This window comes from Cryptomeria japonica, chromosome 3, assembly GCF_030272615.1.
Source record: "Cryptomeria japonica chromosome 3, Sugi_1.0, whole genome shotgun sequence".
NCBI lineage: Eukaryota > Viridiplantae > Streptophyta > Pinopsida > Cupressales > Cupressaceae > Cryptomeria > Cryptomeria japonica.
This window is the reverse complement of record NC_081407.1, coordinates 608023465-608044448: the sequence shown is the minus strand read 5'-3', so window position 1 is coordinate 608044448 and position 20984 is coordinate 608023465. Positions and strand designations below refer to the sequence as shown.

The window sequence follows — 20984 nt, the reverse complement described above, 5'->3', positions numbered from 1 at the left end:
TAAGGCAGTCATATGGATATGTTTCTAGCTTTTCTCTTCAAGGGAGAGGAATTAAATATGCTTGAAATATCTCTATCAGTAAATCACTTGTTTGTTCATTTCGAATTTGATGCACGGTTTTAGTTTTTAGAGGATAAAACTCATGTATATGTTAGGCATGTATGGGGTTAGCTAAGGCCGAGGTGGTGAAACGTATGGGATTGTTTAGTTTTGGAATTCTAATTTGATTTGGGTGACTCTGTAGCCGGAATAAGGCACTGGTATCCAATTGTGGGATTCTTTTTATCTTTCTTGAAGATCAATACTGAAAATGAACACAAGTTTTTCTTCTAATGTTTTAGTTTCGTTGAGGTGATGAAATCCATGGGTTTTTGACACTGGTTTACTGTGGATCTCAATTTTAAAGTGTGAAAGTATTCACAGAAGGTATACCCACCTGAACTTTGGATAAGTTCAAAGTGTAGAAGGTTCTAAAACCTTGTTATAAGTTATCCTTGAGTTCTATTTCCCTGATCTCTTCATATGCAGACAGAGTTATTCATTTTCTTACAAAAGGATAGGAAGGAAATCAAAATTTGAGAACAACAATTACTTTGAATATTGTTCTTAAATTAATGTGTTAAATTCATATATCATAGAACAACTGATACTACTATTATTACAATACTACAAAGATAAATACTATCATTAACAATGTTCCTTTTATTAATTTCAAAATAGATAACCCAAACAATTTACCACTATATCATAATAAAAAAATTATTTCTTACCACAAGAATGTAGTACAACAAATGACCCTAGAAAATAACTATGTACTGTTATATTTGGTAAATGGAAAAGTCCGCAATAATACAGCCGCCTTTGTTTACAATCATATTATCTTCTCCAGGGTTACTCCTGTCAATGGTTATCCACGAGCACTTGCAGGGACCTCTCATAATTCCACGTCACCATCCGATATGCCTTCCAACATCCGAACAACTTGGCTCATGCTCGGCCTCCTATTCTCATCCTCTTGAATGCACTGAATGCTTACCACAGCTGCTCTTCTCACCTCTTCCACATCCGCTTTGCCTGCAATTTTTTCATCCACGATGCCCATTATGTTCCCTTTCTGAATTTCTGTTGCTGCCCACGTCGGAAAGTATTGCGACTCTGGCACACTCAAATCAATATTTCGTCGGCCTGAGATTATTTCGAGCAGGGTCATGCCGAAACTGTATACATCTGCCTTCACTGTGATTGGCAGGCCGCATATCCACTCCGGAGCCAAATACCCTCTCGTTCCTCTTGTTGTCGTCAACACTGCGCTGAAATCTCTGCCAACAAGTTTTGCCAGTCCAAAATCACCGATTTTGGGGGAAAAATCTGCATCTAGAAGAATATTCTCTGGCTTGATATCGCAATGGATGATGCGATCCCTGCATCCTTCGTGAAGGTAAGCTAAAGCTCTTGCAGTACCTAAAGCGATTCCAAACCTGGTTTTCCAGTCCAACAATCTGTCTGCTTCTTTAGACTTGCGGGACAAGAAAGAGTCGAGAGACCCGTTTTGCATATAGTCATAAACAAGCATTCTTTGAGATCCCTCTACGCAGAATCCCCGGAGCCTCACCAAATTCAAATGTTGTATGTTTCCAATGGTGCTTATTTCAGCACGGAATTGCTTTTCTGATTGCGCAGGACCCTCTAATTTTTTCACGGCCACAAGTGTAACGTCTGGCAGAGTTCCTTTGAAGACAGAGCCAAATGCTCCCTTTCCCAACATATGGGTGAAATTGTTGGTCGCAGTTTTGAGCTCGTTGCAAGTGAATGTTCTGAGCGATATTGTTGTGTCGGAATACTCGACTTTTCCAAGCAGTCTTCCACGCCTGAGCTGAATAAACCATGCAAACAGAGTACACAAAACAGCGACGCCCACAGAAATTGAAATGGAAAATGCAACTATTCTGCTTCTCCTTCCTGTGTTGGGTGACGACTGTGGCACATCAGAAGCAGCCAATCGAATGAATAAGGGCAGGCCGGTAGAAGAAGTAGCCTTGAGACCTAACAGATCGCTAAACCACAATTTACAAACACCAGGAATAGAATTAGTGAAAGCAAAGGCAGTGCAGGAGCAATTGTTGAGACAAGCAGTTTTACATTCTAAAAGACTCGAATCTTGGCCATACTGATCACCTTCTTCATCAGACAAAGTGATATTACTAATTTGGAGAAAACCATCTGTGTCGTCACTCCTACTGCCGTTGATGGCGGAGCAGTTTAATGGAGTACGCCGAACACAACCGGTTAGCCACCACTCCTGAGAACGCCAGGAATTTGAGTCTCTTGGCTGAAAGCCTTGCACGCATTCGCATAACTGAATATTTTCTTGAGTGAAGCACACTCCATAAGCCCCGCATACACCATACACGCCGCAACTTGATTTGGGTGCACTATCAATCAGGTTCCAATTGTTATTTGCCCAAGAGTAGCGTGATAGCTCGCCATTCTCGTGGAAAATTTCCTTCATCACCACCGTAGAATCAGCATTGGGTGTATACGAATACATGTAGTACATTCTCGTTGGAGAAAACACCACCAATTCCTGTTGATATAAGGTAGAAGATAATCCCGGTGCTATGGTGGCGTAATATTTACCATTCCACTCTCCCGTGCTGTAGTACGAAACACCATTTTTATACTGCAGCAAAAAGCTATTCTTTCCTGGGGACGGATCCATTTGGTGAATGAAGGGCCCAGGCGCTGGATCCACCGAACTCTTCCAAGAGATTAATTTCAAACCTTTCCAAAACTTCATCGTAGGCAAAAGATGATCAGTGGGATTCGCGAAGCTCTCCCACACAATCTCAGAAGTGTTCTTGGAGCCTAAAAGAACAAAATTTCCAGTGTCCAGTATGGAAGCTCTGGACGCCTTTGCCTGCTGAGTACTATTACTAGACCAAACGGCTTTTCCTTGCAAATCAGATATGATGAGATAACCAAACGTAGAGAGCGTCAAAACACCCGGCATGTGTTTGATGGGAGTTTCCCTGTTAGCCACCCAAACGATGGTCTTGACAGAGATCTGGGCATACCAGATGCCAACATACCATTTGCTGGTTCCGTTAGGACTAAAAAATCCCAATTCAAAAGTACCATTATTTGAAATAATAGTCTGCTTTTCCCTCAGAGAAACCCCCAAAGAGAGGGTGTCTCCACCATCAACTAATAAATCGCCATTGCGCTGAAGAATGAGCATAACAAGAGCGAAAATGAAACGCTTCAGGGACCAATCCATTCCTTCGTGCACTGTTTCTCTTCATTAAAGACTCTGCAGAGAAGAAGATATTGTTTTTACTGAGATATTAAATAAACCAGTAAAAGTTAGTTTTGACTTGAAGACATACAATTTGTTCAAATTGTTAATTTGAAAATTGCCTACCTATTTCAAATGTCAAATTGTTGAAAACGTGTTCTGAGTTCTATTTTGTTCTTACCAACTACGCACGTGTCGCTGAAATTTGACTCCAAATGGTTACATCCCGAAAGAATCGGGGAAAAACTAAACAAACAGATTTAAATACCAAGTATTTCTTCTTTACTTATTTATTGAAGACAATTGACAAATAGAATTAAGGATTTTAAACTAATTTCTATTAAGTATTAGTATATCTCATTTTAGATAAATATATGCAAAATAAATTAAGAGATATTTTTGATTGAAATTTAACTCTTATTCAAATGAAATTGATATTGAATGTTTAGTTGGTTATGCATTCAAAATAAGTGTCGTGTACCCAAGTACTTTTATATTTGAAGATAGAAATGAGGCTTTCCAAACACAACAAGTATCAAATTGAAATTCAAAATATATTTTTTTGAATTTAAAATAGTTATGGAAGATAATGATAATGAAACTTTAAAATATTATTATTGTATAATTTATTAGATTGTTTTCCTATATCCAAGAAAATATTAAAATGTTCAAATATAATCATAATAGTACAACCGATTGTGTATAATTGTACAATACAAGTGGTAAAATTAACATGGGCTTTCATACTAGATTGGAGGGCTCAAGTAGAGGAGGAATGTAAGTATTGTCATTGTGAAAAGTCCAAAACTTAAAAAAACACTCTTCCCACAAGGTAGACCTAGCTTAGGATAGAGAGAGAAAGTTGCATGCAGAGGAGGGGAGCCTACCAAAATTATTAAAAATATTGGAACAAAAATTAAGAAAGAGTAGGAACAAAAAGAAAAAGAAAATTGAAGCAGTTTAGCACACAAATTGGGTAAAGCACTTAGGTTTAAGGGTTTCCTAACTCTACCTGGGTCGAGTCCAGTTAATTTTCCCACACATTTGGTACATGACTTGTCTTCTATGCATCATCTTTTGCAGGGCCATCCTCTCTCCAAAGTCACATTAAGAAAATAATAGACATCACAAAACTAGAAAACAATCACAAAGATCTTGAAGAAAGATGTATATGCATGCAGAGATAGTGATCAGATAACCTTAAAAAAATCCAACAAAAAATAGAAACATCCCATTTTGAATAGCATCTTTAAAAGATTTAAAATCTTTAAAAAAATAGAAACTTCCACACTATATATTTTTTATGGCATTTTAATCATGTTTATAGCTAGCATTTTCTTTTCTTTCATAACTACTATGATTGTAGACTTATGCCTTGTTGGTGTTTTCCAACTGAGTTTCCTAGAATCCTCTAGAGACTAGCCTTTGCTTTGTAATCAAGGAATTCTAGGCCAATGACCAATGAACAAGGCTAAACCCTAGATAAACCCTGAGGCTTAGATCTTTTACTCTTCTAGTATTGCAGACTAAGAAGGGTGATCCTATGCCAATATATTCTTTCGAAAACCTTTAAACAATGATATTGCACCTATTTGTAGATATATTTTCATATGCAAAATTAAATCTTTAATATGTTTTTCAAGACTAGATTATTTTAGATTTGTTTATCCTTTTGATCAGAGAACGCCACATCCTAAAATTGAACAAACTAAAATAAGGAACTAAAATGAAATGAAATATTTTTTAATTTTTTAAAACTTAGAATGCAATAAAACCGCAACCCTAAAATTACTTAGACCAGTGCCTTATAGGGTAATAAAGTCTACCCAAAACAATACAATTTTATGCTTCCTAGGCATTCGTCATTTATTATAACACAATTTGTTAGCATGATCTTTGTTGGACCTTCCACACCTTGATGCATTGGTTACCTACCATAATGAAGATTGATAGTGTAATTATTTGTTGCACTAAATAGATCATAGAACATAACTCAACTTGTTGTCTAGTAGAATCTATGCCTTTTTTGTGGATCACCTAGCATAACACGACATGCTATCAATTGGAATCCAGACCATAAACATGAATCCCCCAATATAACACACCTTGTTGACTAGTTGAATTTATGATTTTTCGATGAACCCCTAGTATAACACAATTCGCTACTTGTTGGACCATAGACCCCTTGGTATTGATAGTAGGACTAGACACCTTGTCACCTTTTTCACTATAACCAATCTAAGAAAAAGCATTTCCAGCTTTCTCACACTAATTAGAGCTCTGAGAATGTGAAGTTCATGGACACTTGAGTTGCTTAATAGTCTTGCAAGCTTTGCCATAACAACAGAAGCTTCAAAAGATATTACTATAGTCTCTTTTCACATATAAACAACTCTTCAATGTTGCAATATTCTCTTCTCACATGTAGACAACTCTTTAATTATGTAGCTTCTACAATTTACTTTGAAGACCCTTCAATTACACAGCTTCTACAATTTACTTTGAAGACTCTTCAATTATGCAACTTTTACAATTTACTTTGAAGACTCTTCAATTACTAGATTCTATAATTTACTTCAAAATTACAATGTCCTTGCCAAATCTTCCAAGGCCTCATTTCTTAAGCTTGCTATCAATCTCATCATAGAGATCGTAGAAACTATAGGCACCTGCTTGTCCTAACCCTAAAATTAAACCACCACAGTAACTCACAAGTATGGTTAACTTAAATTTTCATTAATGCACATGTGACATTTATGATAACTGACATGCAATTAGTAAAGGAAACTTAGTGTCCATGAAATTCATGTCTAACATACGGAACTTAACATGCAGATTGTATTAAACATGCAACTAAAATGCCATGTAGCAATGGGAAGTAAAGTGCGCATGACGATTAAGTAACATGCATAAACCATAATTATCAACAATTTTGAGTTAAGCGCACACATGCATAGAGGTAAATCATTTGCATGAGTTATTACAAATTTAATTAACATGCAAAATGCATAATTAAATTAAATAGCTAAAAATTAATTACGAACATACATGCATACGAAAAGAAAAATTAATCTATGGAAAGAAAATCATGCATGTTAGTGGGTTAGTAGGTTAGTAGTTATTCCTCTCTTTTTCTATTAGTTATATTGCATGGCGACTTTTTGTCGCTTTTACATCATGAACCTTGTAGGTCTTTTACATAATCTTTTCATGCGACCATTTTGGTCATTTACAAATAAGATACAATTTACATCTTTCAATTATTACATATAATTTGTCTAAATCTCTAAATTCTCTAATTCTCTATCTCCGGATGTGTCGCCTCTGTTGCCCTGGACAAACTTCCACCTGCAAACCGGATGATGGACATATGACCCAAGCATTTTATCCACCCAACCAAACAAAGCATAAGTTTCCCGATGCTCATGATAAGCTCCCGTCCCTCACGACAAAGTATCCTAGCAAGTCGGTACCAGCTAGCGGGAATGGAACCTATGCATTCATGTAGAACTAACAACCCATGTTGTTGAACTAACTATATGTCTTATGGCAGGGAGAAAAATAAATAAATTGATGGCCATCATTACCCTTTTGGGGAGATGAAGAAAAATCACCCTTCCCTGGTTGACCCATAACAAGCACCCTATTCTAATCATCCCTCATAGACAGAGACAAAGACTTAACCCCTCCCAGATTAATATCTTTTATAGTTTACTAACTTTACCAGCCAAATCGGTGTATTACATTCAGCAACAGTACATCCTTTGTTCACCTTTGCCAGCCAAGATACTCTTTCCTACCAACTATTTCGAGTCAAGAAGAATACCAACTATTATATTTTAATTATTTAATTCTTCAATCAATTTATTTTGAATTCCCAAATTTAATTTACTAGTTATTATCTAATTCGTGTTTTTGCATAGGGTCCAATTCCGTAGATCATTATCGGCAAGCTAGAAAGCTCCTCCTCGGTCATATGTCCGCCTTTGACGGTTAACCTGCAATCCAATGTAGACTCGACAACAAGTTGTCATATCACGATAAAAATGCATTATATACATCATCGCATTAAAATAAAATCATCAACAATATTAAGCATCATCACGACATTCAGCATCATAAATAGTATTAAACATCATCATTAAAATAACTATTCATCATTCATTATCATCAAACAACATAGTATCATCTAACATCATTAATTATAACAATATTCTAATCAAAGTCATCATGTGCAAAAATGTCAACAGTATAGGTATCTATACATTAAAGTAAATCTAACTAGGTGGTCTAAATCAGATCGTAACAAAAACTTTGTAAGCTAATTCTTTCTTCATTCTGAAAAAAATGCTCCAAGCTTGAAAGACATTTTGCTAATAACTCTGCCACTTCTCTCGTTGTTTCCATGTAGCAACTTCAATTAGATATGTGTGTATTTATAGGTTTTGGATCAGTTTTCCTACCCTAGAGTAAGGTTGTAATGAAACATAGAGAGTCCTAGTGACTAGGTCATGGGTCATGGGTCATAGCTAGAAGTACAACCTGCGAAGTTGGACTCTTTGTGAGAAAGTACTTAGCAAATACAACCTCATATAATAAGTAGAAAATTAAACTCTTATGTCACCGATAGGTTTTAATGAGAGATTATTTAGACCAGCGAAAAATGTTGTTGACTTGAAAACAGAACATATCATTTCAGAATGTTAAAAAAATAGGCATGTGTTGGTCGAATTTGACCGAGTGCTCTTCGATCAATCCATCAGAAATTCAGAGTTTTTAATGAGATATTATATAGACCAGTGAAAACAATATATTGACTTGAAAGCAAAACACATTATTTGAGAAGGTTAATCAAATACGCAGGTATTGGTGAAATTTGACTAAGTGATCTCTAATTAATTTCAGCCCGAATTCATAAACGACCAAGTAAACCGACCGATTTAGATAAATAATATTTATATTATTACTACTTGCAAGGAAATCAATTGTAAACCGACCGATTTAAATAATAAATATTTATATTATTATTTGGCATGGTAGATAGAAGTGTGTTTGAAACGCAATTCTTTTTTTCAATTAGGATGAACTAATATTTTATTAAAAAAAAATTATTAATATAGTTGATAGTTTTCAAAAAAATATTTGTTTGACAATTAAATTCACATTTTTTTATTGTAGACTTGATTTTTGATATTATTTTCATTTCATATTATTAATTGTGAAGAAAGTATGGAGGGCTGTTATAATAAAAAATTCATCACAAAATTTAAGATACCATCATTCATAATTTTTTGACTTCATTGTCCACTCAATCATACGGATGACTTAGATCACATAGGACAATTGAATAGAGAAATAAAGAAAAACAACTAAAATAAAAAGTAAGTTTTAGATATAGAGAATTTCTCAACCAAATATGTTATAGATATCAAAGAATAATAATTGGGACTATACTCCAAATGATTATAGCAACAATTATAGAAAGAGACAAACCAAACCTCGATGGACCATTAGAATGAATACATTCCAACGCCCTAGAAGAACATATAAAGAGGGGAAGAAGGAAAGAATATTTTAGGTTGTACATATCTAACAAGGTCAATTAGAAAACCTTGACATCTCTAAGTCAATTAAAAAAATAACAAAGAGAGTAGTTAGATAGTTCTTATCTATTATAGTAGAAAATTGGAGGAAAAGGATTAACCTATAATGCTTGTTTTTAATATTTATTCATTTATTTCTAACAATCATGCTTTTTTCTCATACATGAACTCAAAAAAACATAGTGCACCTTGATCTTATACAAGAAAATGTAATCATATACTATTTTCAACTTATTTTAACAGTGCATGACTGATCATAGACTAGTTTATGCTCTATTTTGTGCAGAAGCTAAAGCACTCAACTATTGCAAGCTAGGAAGCTTGTTTGGCTTATGCTATTTCAAAGATTTAAAGTATGGTCCTACTTATTCTATTTGATTTAATATGAGCAAATAATATGAAGTTGTTGCAACAATAATTATTTTTACAAGATATTTATCTTTAGAAGTGAAAAGCTTTACGAAAAACTTAGCATCATGATTTATTTTTTATTTCACCAATTGAATAGGCTTTACAAAATTTTGTATCTTTTTATTTGAAGTTTTATATTTCAAAGAACCCCATTTTCTATCTAATCTTATAGCCTCTAATATCCATGAATATAGTAGCATTTTTTTAATATTAAAAAATCCATTTTCTCTATCAAATCATTTATCCTTTCTTTTTTATTATATCTAATCTAAAAGTTTACTTACACTATATAATTAAACCACACTTGTAAAATATTTTCAATACTAGTGGAGGTACGTGCTCAATGGCCAAGCATCATGATGCTTTTCAAATACATTGGTTCAAGATAGTTACTTAACAAGCCTAAGACTAAAATGTTATCAAACTTTCACTTCACTATTCTTATAAACCATGGCATCTATGTATGTCTCACTTACATGTATAGTTGGTTATCAAGTCCCTACATAAAACCTTGTCTCATTTTATATAACTAAAATTTGTATTCTTACAACCTAGGAAATAATGCAATGTTCCAAAATGCTTTCAATTGTGTCCACTAAAAAGGTGCTAGGAGTAAAATTTGGCAATCAAATATTATGAGACCAAACTAACAATACTAGTTCATGTTGAGATGTCTCACTAAACGCTAGTGTAGCCCTCATTTTGTTCCCTAAGACTCTCAATCCTTGTAGATTACATATGTTTGAAAGAATCTCTTTAGAACCAAAAAAGCCTAAAGAGCACTATTGTATTTAGCATGATATGTTGTGACATTTTCTATTGAATTGATGATCTATTACCAAACCAACACTACATATTAGCTTTGTGGAATGATGTGATCAAACCCAGGGAGGTTGTTGCGAGGGGGGGAAGCTGGAGAATTGGGAATGGTAGAAATACTTTATTATGGGAAGATCCCTATCTCTTTCAGGATCATTTATGCGTGTATGCTTCCTACAGTCCTTTCATTGGGGAGTGCAAGATAAGATTTGGCCGGTTTATTCATGATTATTGGAAGTAGGGGCATTGGGTTAATCTTGGTCTTGTTAAGTCTCTCTACAGCCTCTTTCTATTTCCCTCAACTCCACTACTTGGTTTCTTTAGTTGTTGAGGATTGTTTCATCTAAAGATTGAACCCCTATGGGGTTTATTCTGTCTCCTTTACCTGTTGTCCCAATATACATCTCCTCCTTCATTCTGGGCTATCGCATGGGAGAAAATTTTTATTCCAAAGATTAATATCTTCTTTTTGATTCTCCTTGAGAAGAAATTTCTTACCCAAGACAATTTATGTAAAAGAGGTTTTTCGCTGCCAAATAGATGTTCTCTTTGTATGGCAGAGGCTGAATCTTCCTCTCATATGTTTCTTCACTACTCCTTTACAAGGGATATTTGGGATCAGGTTTTAAATATGTGAAACATATCATGGGTCTTCCTTGAATCTACTCATGATTTTTTTTGTTAGTGGAAAGCACCCTCGGCTAATCAGGTAATTTGTTTATTGTGTTCTTTTGTGTTTCCTCATGTTGCATGGGGAATATGGAAAGAGAGAAATAATAGAATTTTTCAGGATTCTTCTCTCCCTCTAGATATAGTCTTCAGAAAAATTAAAAGGGTCATCAGAGAGAATAAGAACATCTTAGACAATAAGTTGAAGAGAGAGGAGAATCAAAACTGTCAGGCTTTTCACTATGAGGCTTTGAAAGAATGGAAATTAAAGTTAGACATTTGTAAATCTCTGAAGCTAGCTAAAAATTCCAGAGAGAGCATGTTTTTGGAACTCTCCTTTTGAGGGATGGATAAAAATTAATTTTTATGGGGCGGCGAAAGGGAATCCTAGGTCGGCTAGGTGTGGGGGAGTGATTGGAGATGAGAATGGCAAGTTCATTTCAGTGGTGGCATTCCCCTTGGGTACCTAGAACAATCACCTTGTTGAAGCCATTGGGACGTAACATACTCTACTATTATCCTATCAATTTAAGAGAAAAAAGGTTTGGATCGAAGGAGACTCAAATAACATTATCGAATGTCTAAAAGGGAATAATAAGGCCTCATGGACCATCCAAAATTGGATTAATTTGTCAAAATAAATTATCCTCTCTTTTGATGAGTGTTTTATCTCTCATGTCTATAAGAACGCCAACATAGTGGCAGACTTCTCCGCTAATAAAGGGGGTGATTACAAAGGGAAGGATGACATGGAACGCAGAAGACTGGTTGGAAAATGATGTCAGTGTCCTTCTTAGATACGATAGATCACATGCAAAATGTGGAGGTTTCTAGGCTCATTTCTAATTTCCATAATGGGTAAAGTAATTATTACTATTCATGGTGGCTAGGGTGGAGAGCTAACAAAATGTCTTTTTCATTATTTCTCACACACTTTTTGGGTGATTTACAAGCTTATCTTGCTTGTAACTTGCCTATTTTCTTAGTATAGCAATTATGGTTTTAGCGATTGTAAGTGGTTTCTCTCCCTGCATCATTTCCCTATTCTAGAGGACTCTGCTTATGCTCAGATGGGAGGAGAAAGGTTTCAGGTTCATCCCATGGATTGTGAAGGGCTTAGAGCTAACCAGACCATTTGGATAATTCTAGAGAAGGGTAATTTCTCGATATACAATGAGAAGTTGCATGGATGGGACCCAAAAATAACTATTTTTTGCCAGAGGATGGAATGATGATAAAATCACTCTATTTGGGAAGACTGGGGTGATGGAGGAGAACCTAATTGCTGAAATTACTCATCTCCTGACTCAAGGTCTCAAATTTTACAGAGATAGAAAATACTTTGAATCGGCGGTAAAGAAATTCCCCAAGTCTGGCAAAGAAAGGAAATTGTTGGTGAAGAAAAATAAGAGTTGTTATGATGTGGATATGATCAAACCTATTTGGAGGGAGGCGTTGAAGGTTATCATGGAGTATGTAATGATGGATGGTCAGTTTTAGAGGATTTTTGGACACGATTTTGTCCTGTACTAAACCACTTAAAACATTGGGTTAGGGTTTACTTCCCTTTCTATCTCTTGTCCTCCCTCAATGCAAGTATTTTTGAGAATAAATATAATCCCTCGGTTAACCCAATTCTTCATGAGGGTTTACTTATTTTAATTCATGAGAATTTTAAGGCCAAAGTTGCTAAGACCAACTCCCCTCTTATTTCCATCTCAGAGGATGTGGAATCGGATACCCATAGTTCCAAAGATGTTGATTGGAATACTGACATGGAGGATGATTCTTCTGTCCCTCTAAAGGATAATAAATCTAAATCCAAGTTTGTTAATCCCTCTCATGCTGGGAAGAGGAAAGGTAAAGAGCCAAGGATTTTTATTCCCTCTATCCCTGACATTAAATATGTTAGTAAGAAACCTAAGGGTCGCCCTCTATCAAAAGGTAAAACTATTGGGTCTGAGCCTCCCTCGTTAAACCATGCTAACCAAATTTCCTAGTCTACCCTGCACTCTGTCAATTCCTACCCTTCCATAGATAAGGAGAATAGGCCTTAGTTTCCCCTTCATTTGAACCCTGATTCCCCCTATTTGAACCTGGATGAGGAATTCCTTAATGATATTCTTTCTATTACAGGAAATGCAGTGGTGGATATCTTTCCCATCAAGAAATGGGCTTTTCATGACATAAATAATCTCAATATTAAATAGAGAGCCATAAGAAGCAAGGTGGAAGTGTTGGAGAATGGTGGGGTTCATTCTTAAGGAAAACCAAGCACTAAAGGAAATGATCTCTGGATGGAGGAAGAAAAAAATTTCAATTATTGAGTGCCTTACCAATATTGTCGAAGCGCTAGATTCACTGAGAAAAAACTATGAGAGCAAGGTTGTTGCCTTTGATAAGAAAATAAAAAAATATTACTCTCTTCATTCGATTATGTCTCATAGTCATAGTGTCATAAATACCACTACTGAGAGCATGAAAACCATGGTCATGAATATGGAAAAAGGTCATCAAGGTAGTTTGGTAGTGGAGCAGGATCTTGAGAAGGAAAAAGACAATGAAGAGTCATTGGACCCTAGCAAGAGAACTCGGGAAAATGTGAAGAGGAAGGTGGAGAGACCCCTACAAGATCTTCAGGTTTTCAAAAAAGTTACTCAAAACATGAACTAGTAGAAGGCAGAGGTTGCTGAGACTTTAAAGACTTTGGCATAACCAACTTTGATCCATGTCTAGTTTTTTGTTGGTTTTTTGCTGGTGTTAGGCTACCTCATTCTTTTCTTTTCTCCTTTGGAAGTTGTTAGTTGTCTTTTTATTTGTTTTGATTATCATGCTCTATCTTGTTTTCGACTAGTTGCAAAGGGTTTCGGGTCCCTTCAAAACCTATTTTTACCGTAATAAAAAACACTACATATACATTTTTTTAATTTTTTTATTAGCAATCAAATAGGTTTTGAGGAGAATTGAAACCCTTTACAATAGGTTTTGAGGGAACTCAAAACCCCTTACAATAGGTTTTGAAGGGACCTGAAACTCTCTGGACTTAGTAGGAATCTAGAACCCACAAGCATAATGAGTTGTAGATAGATGCAATCAATGACTAACAATATCCAACCAATAGCCAAACATCAACAAGACAACTAAAAATTGGCAAAGCCACCCACTAGGACTAAGCCATTAGACAAGAGATGTCAGAAACAAAAGAGCTAAGGATTTTGCAAGGCTCCCATAACCTGAAACATGGGTTTTGGAAAGGCTCCCATAAGCTTTTCATAGAGGGTTTAACCATTGAACCTGAAATCATCTTGCACCAAGCAACAAAAGCCTTGAGACAACAAAACTCCACATCTCCTAAAAAACTCCTCTCCACCTCAATAGAAGAGGATCCCACCTCGATAGGTGCAGTAGAGGAGGAATCCATGAAATAAAGAGGCCACACCCAAACCTTACCCATATCCAAGCAGTCAAAGCCAAGATCAACCACCTTAAAAAAGCTTCCAACCTCTTCCCCATGACATGTCACCACCTACATAGGGAACGCCACCACCTCGATAGGACTACTAGAAGAGGAAGAGAACAACACAAGGAGACAACCCCAAACCAATGACATAAGAATAAACCCCACCTATAAAGGAGATTACTCCCCCTCCATAGGAGTCAAACAAATAAGGAAGAAGGGCAAAGCAACACAAACCTGCAACCATAAGGTACCAACACAACTATTTACAGCCCCGAAAAATAGAAAGATCCCATCACCAAAAATAGAGATAACAAACAAATGTATATTGTTCTCTTGGAAACTTACAAAAAATCCAAACCAAAACAAAGAGGGGGGAAGAAAAATCCCACAAAGAAAACCCCAAAACCTCAAAGCACAAAGTGACCAAGGAAACCATAAACCCCAAAAATGAGGGGCAAATAGAAACAAGCCACAACATAGAGAAATAGGAGCAAGTAACCTTGCAAAAGACCCCAACCAAAAGGGAGAAACCCAAACCAAATAGTGCTAAGCCCAAGATAGGTAAAAATAGAAGCAACATAGAGGCAAGGGAGAAATCCACTCTTGTCGCAGAAAGAAGAGAGAATCAACCAAAAAAAATTGCTCTAGACTCAAAGAAGGCTACCCACAAAAATAAATCCAGGGAGGCCATGAAGATACCAACCCCAAGCCTGTATGAATCCACCTTGATAGGACTAGTAGAAGAGGAAGCAAACAACACAAGGAGCCAACCCCAAACCAATGACATATGAATAAACTCCACCTATAAAGGAGATTACTCCGCCTCCATAGGAGTCAAACAAATAAGGAAGAAGGGCAAAGAAACAAAAACCTGCAACCATAAGGTACCAACACAGCTAATCACAACCCCAAAAATAGAAAGATACCAAAACCGAAAATAGAGATAAGAAACAAATATATATTGTTCTCTTGGAAACTTACAACAAATCCAAACCAAAACAAAGAGGGGGGAAGAAAAATCCCACAAAGAAAACCCCAAAACTGAGGGTAAAATAGAAACAGGCCACAACATAGAGAAATGGGAGCAAGTAACCTTGCAAAAGACCCCAACCAAAAGGGAGAAACCCAAACCAAATAGTGCCAAGCCCAAGATAGGTAAAAATAGAAGCAACATAGAGGCAAAGGATAAATCCACTCTCATCACAGAAAGAAGAGAGAATCAACCAAAAAAAACTGCTCTAGACTCAAAGAAGGCTACCCACAAAAATAAATCTAGGGAGGCCATGAAGCTACCAACCCTAAGCCCATACGAAGCCACTGAAACCCCAATAGAAGACTCAGCAAAACTGGCCCTAGTTGTAACAAGCACAAAAATGATGACCCTCCCTTCACATCGACCATCGTCGCTTGAACCCTTTGCACCCAATCACAAGCAAAGCCAAGAACCTAATTGAAGCAGCACACCATCAACACAAACTCAATGAGGAAAAAATGAGAGAGACCCTCAGACACAACAACAACAACAAATGCAGCCACACTATCAACCACTAAGAGATCCACCTCATGCCCATCACCACCAGCATTTGCATGCTCATCTAAGACACCCTCTAAGGATGAAACCCTAGCTTACCCAACATTCACTCCATCACCCCCTCCGCTCCTCATCCTTTCCACATATACATTTTTTTATTACATCATAGTGATCAAGTAGATCACAACATCAAGGCCCAAACAAATTATCAAAACCAAAAATTAGTGTCATAGATTATCATAACAATAAGATCAAGTAGCCACCTAGAGGGTCATAATACATCTGAACTAAACAACTATATAGAGGAGAATATATGGACAAAAATAAATAACTCACTATCCTATTCTTGTTCCTTTGTATTGTCTCACCTTAGACCTCAACTATTTCTCCACCTTCTGGCTCTTCATCTTTATATTCAATTACTTCTCCATCTTGTTTTGTTACTTTCTTTTTTCCGTTATCCTTCTTCTTGGGTACATGTCTACTAGCCTCATATGTATCATTTTTTTGGCCAAGTGCAAGAGATATTTTGTCCCAATTGGAGTAGTTAAAATTCTATTGAGTCACTTCTAGGATCCTAACTTCTTCATCTCTTATTTTTTGGTATTGAATACTCTTTTTGAAAATCAATGTATTCAACTCGAAACTTATCATCAACCTTCCTAATATCCATTAGCCAAAAATCTGTATCCTGAATGTCATCTTTATGGATGGAAGAGCTACCTTGGTCCAAAATCTTTATGAGCCTATCGTTCAACATCTTCAGGGTAAAAGTGGCATGTTCCATAATAGTGATAATTTTGAATCTAAGATTAGACTCAGTAAGAACCCTCTTCTTGTCTTGGAAAACATGTTCATTCCTCTTTTTCTACAAAAACTAAAGAATATCAGTAGATAAAACAAGTGAAAATTGACTATTATTTTGACATAGACCACTAACATATCTACCAACGACTTCAATCCAATAGACTTTATCATTAATATTCTATTGAACAATATTTCCCATAAATACAGACCAAACAAGAGCAACAAACATACAATGGAAAAACAAGTGTAAATAGTTTTCAACAAGACCACAGAAAGAGTAGTTTAAAGGTTTCTTGCAAAAGACCAATTTATTAAGTAATAGATATCATCTAAAACATTGTTTTTTTGACTCAATATTGTTAGACCAAGTGACATTCAAGATTTTAGACCATTCTTTACTATTCAATTTAAGGTTCCAACATATATTCACATGATCAAAGTAACCCATTTCCATGAGTATGTATCTTATATAGTAATTTTACTTTCCCATTTGTAAGAGATGTACAATTTTTCTATTGAAAATGCAAGAAATTGTCATTATTTTCTATCTTAATAGGCTGTCCTAGTCTTCTTAAAGGCTTAACCAACATGTTGTGAGTTCCTTTTTTATTATCTTGAAGGTTGTACCCATTTTAAAAATGTTCCCATCTTTTTACAGAGTTATTATAGAACAAATTGTTAAGTTGATTTATACCTTTCTAATTCCATTTCTAACTAGAACAACCTTGTAGTTGAGCCATATGGTTTCCTTTATATTCAATATTTCACCAAGGAGATCTAAAACAAATGGTTTTTCTATCATTAGCATCAATTGTCATAGTACCTTGGGTATTATCTCTGCACATATCCTAGGCCCTCGAAATGCTTCTAAACACATTAAAACTTGAAGGTGATTCAACACTAAAAGTACTAAATAAAAATTCATGCCAATGAAGGTCTTTCCAAGGCTCAGAGCCATCTAAATATTTGGCAACTCATTTAGTGGCCAAGGCAGTGCCTTGCTTTTTCAATTCTTTGATTTCCAGTCCACCTGTATCCTTAGTTAAGAAGCACCATTTCCACTTAAATGCATGAAATTTTTTAATGCCTCTCCCATTTGACCATAAAAAAATTTTAATGATTTTGTGAACTTTATCAGATAAATAAATTGTAGAGAACCAAATAGAAGCATAGTAAAGTGTGTATGAGGACAATATTTTTTGGCAAACTTGTACCCTTCCAGCCAGTGAAAGGAAGTTTCTATTGCAACTCTCAAGATTCTTCTAAAATTTAGAGTACATCCATTTCCACATGTTTGGTAGGGAGGAGGAGACCAAGAGGGGGATACCAAGATATCTAACAATCTTGCCAATCCCTCCCCATTGCTACACCAACTAATCAAGCCATTCAAGAGGGTCATTGGACCATCCTAGGAGAGTAGAATTAACTTGGGAGATTTTTTAACTAGAGCGTGATAGATTAATTCTATCTTATTTACCAGATTGCACATATTGTCTTTCCCCAGAATAGGAAATAAAGTAGTATCATCGGCAAATTGGATGTTGAGAAGAGCTAATTGATCTAGAAGAATAATTCCCTTAAGTTGTAGGCCTAATAAATTAAATATAAGTGCATATTATAGCTCTTTTCAAGAATATCAAAAAATTAGGAGGATAGGGGACACCCCTATTTTATTAATCTAACTAGTTTGAATGGATTTGATAGTTCCCCATTAACTTCTATTTTGGCACATGCATCATGAAATAGAACTTTGACTATTTTATAGATTGCTTCACGGAAATCCATTATTGAATCCAATACTATCATAATGAATAACCATTCTACATGGTCATGGGCCTTTTCAAAGTCAATAAGTAGTATATCTTCCTCTTGGTTACTTTTTTTCACCCAGTTAAGACTCCCCCAACTTGTAATCAAATTCTCAAGGTTATACCTCTTTTTAATGAAAATTGTTTGGGTGGTATTGATTATTACAAGAAGGATATCAGTTAGTCTTCTAGACAAAAATTGTAAGACACATTCAATAAGGTTATAGGCCTCTAGTTCTTAATATTGTTTTTGCCTCCATCTTTATGGAGTAGTTTAATGACTACTCTATGTATTTATTCACCTAGAGAACCATCTTTAATAGCCTCATAGTATAATTCAAATAGATCCTCTACAATCTTGTCCAAGTTATTTTTGTAAAACTCTATAGGTAGGCCATCTACACCAAAAGTTTTTTCATTTGAAAATATTTAATTTCAATCGTTATTTCCTCTTTATAAATGGCCTTGCCCTAGATCTCTACCATTTCAAGGGACATCTTCTTTTAGATTATTTTCTTGCACATTTCTTGATCTTGCCTAAACGTATCATTATCATCTTCTTCTATGAAGAGTGGATAATAATTTTTTTAAAAGACTCTAATTTCAACACTCTCCTTAAACCATACCTCGTCAACTAAAACTAGTCCAATAGGTTCTTTAATTTTTTTAGTTATGAGGATATTGAAAAAATACCTACTTCTTTTGTCCCCTTCTCTAATCCAATTTAACCTATCCCTTACCCTCGCCCCTTGGTCTTTTGAGGTTTGCATCTTTCTCAAGTCATGTTGGATAATTTAATATTGACTAATCAACTTTGAGTTATCAGGATTACCCTTCACTTCAGCTTCAAATCCATACACTTTCTCTAGAAGTCGATATTCCCACCTTGTATTATTCAAAGCATTTATTTTACCTATGAATCTAAGAAAATTTTGCATATTAGTAACTATGGTATTCCAATATTTTATTCCTTTCCCCTATCATTCATAGCTTTAGTGATACTCCTTAAGGTATATATCCCCTCCACACAGTCTTGCAGCTCAAGTAGCTCAGTATTTAGTTTGAAAAGCCATTTCCTATGTTTTATTTTAACAACATTGTTGTCATTTAAAATAACATTCATTATAATGGGATGATGATCTGGCAATCCTCTAGGATAAAAAAAAACTCTATTAGCTCCCTCTTTACAATCATAGTAGAAGGAGTCTTTGTTAGCATAGAATCTATCTAGCATACAGTAGAACCTTTTACCAACTCCTTGATTGTTACACTAGTTGAACTACACATTGTTGCTATCATTTTGTGCCTTATATAGAAGATCAAACAACTTTCTCATCTTTCTCATCCTTTCTCAAAAGATTTTTCATTTCCTTTCCATCCCCATTGATTTCCTTTCCTTTTCTCTTCCTTATGATTTGTCATGTTGAGACCCCCCCTAAAATCCATGGCATATTAGACGGTGTATTGCCCATCCATTGCATAAATAAATTCTCTCTTTAGGCTCATTTGGTGCACATACTACACAAATACCAAATTTTACATTGTATCTATCAATGATCACCCAAAGGAATCTGTTACAAGGAGAGGATCCAACACTCATAACATATTTGCTCATTTCCTAACTAGCAAGGATGGCAATCCCTCCCTTGCCTCTAACATAGTTCATATGATACACAAGATCATCTCTCCAAATAAAGTTCAAGTTATTAATCAAAGGGAAACTAGTAGATTTAACTTCTTGCAACAACAAGAAGTCCATATCCTTATTCTAATTACAAAAGGATATGATGAAATATTTTCTATCTAGGGATTATATACCCCTAATATTCTAGGTTATAATTTTTGTCATGATAAATTAGATGGGCATTCCTCTTTACCATTCCTACAAATCCTCTCAAAGTAGTCTAGTAGGCATGTTCCTTTACCTTTTTTCTTTTATTTTACAATGCTATTGATTCTATTCATATTATTCCTTTTATATTTGGGTTTTGTGTCTTCCAAACCTTGAGGGGCTATACTAGATCCAAAGAGGGTCTTGTGTTAGATTGGTCAATGTCCCTGGGGTCTTCCAGGTATGGAGTTTCAAAGTTCACTTTAAGTTCCTTTTATTCTTGATATTTCTGATTGTTGCCTTTAAGCATAACACCTTCAAGCCCTAGTATGTTAGAAGCTCTTCTAGGTTCTGACATTGAAATATTTATTGTTTTCCTTATTCATGTAGCTCTTTTAATTTGTTTAGAACTAATTCCTGCGCATCTTTCTTATGTTTAATCACCAAGATGGATTTTTTATCATAAAAACAACCATGTTTATTATTCAATTTACCTTCCAAATCATATCTAAAGTCTTTACTCTTTTCTCTATCTTTACCTTCATCATCCTCCAAAGCTGAGCCCATAGGAGTTAATGTTTTTTCAAAAATCTTTTTTAGCAACAGTAGTATTTTCATCTAATATGGTCTCCAAGGATGGGATTATAGGCCTAACATTCAACCCTTTGGGGTCAAGATCTAGAGGAAAGATATTCAAATTCATTATTAACCCTAATATTATATTCATCATTTCTCAAATGGCTTCCCATA

The 20984-nt window shown here is 35.3% G+C and overlaps 1 protein-coding gene across 1 annotated transcript; it reads right to left on the bottom strand.

Annotated features, from left to right (window-relative positions):
- Positions 1–792: 792 nt before the first annotated feature.
- Positions 793–3320, bottom strand: LOC131063869 (G-type lectin S-receptor-like serine/threonine-protein kinase At2g19130). Its single transcript, XM_057997824.2, has one exon. It carries the CDS (start codon positions 3275–3277, stop codon positions 935–937), a length of 2343 nt encoding a protein of 780 aa, XP_057853807.2. The 5' UTR covers positions 3278–3320; the 3' UTR covers positions 793–934.
- Between the last annotated feature and the right edge of the window lie 17664 nt (positions 3321–20984).

What these genes read in the sequence shown, in the direction of transcription:
- LOC131063869 (XM_057997824.2), bottom strand. Translation starts at nt 3,277, where the DNA reads ATGGATTGGTCCCTGAAGCGTTTCATTTTCGCTCTTGTTATGCTCATT.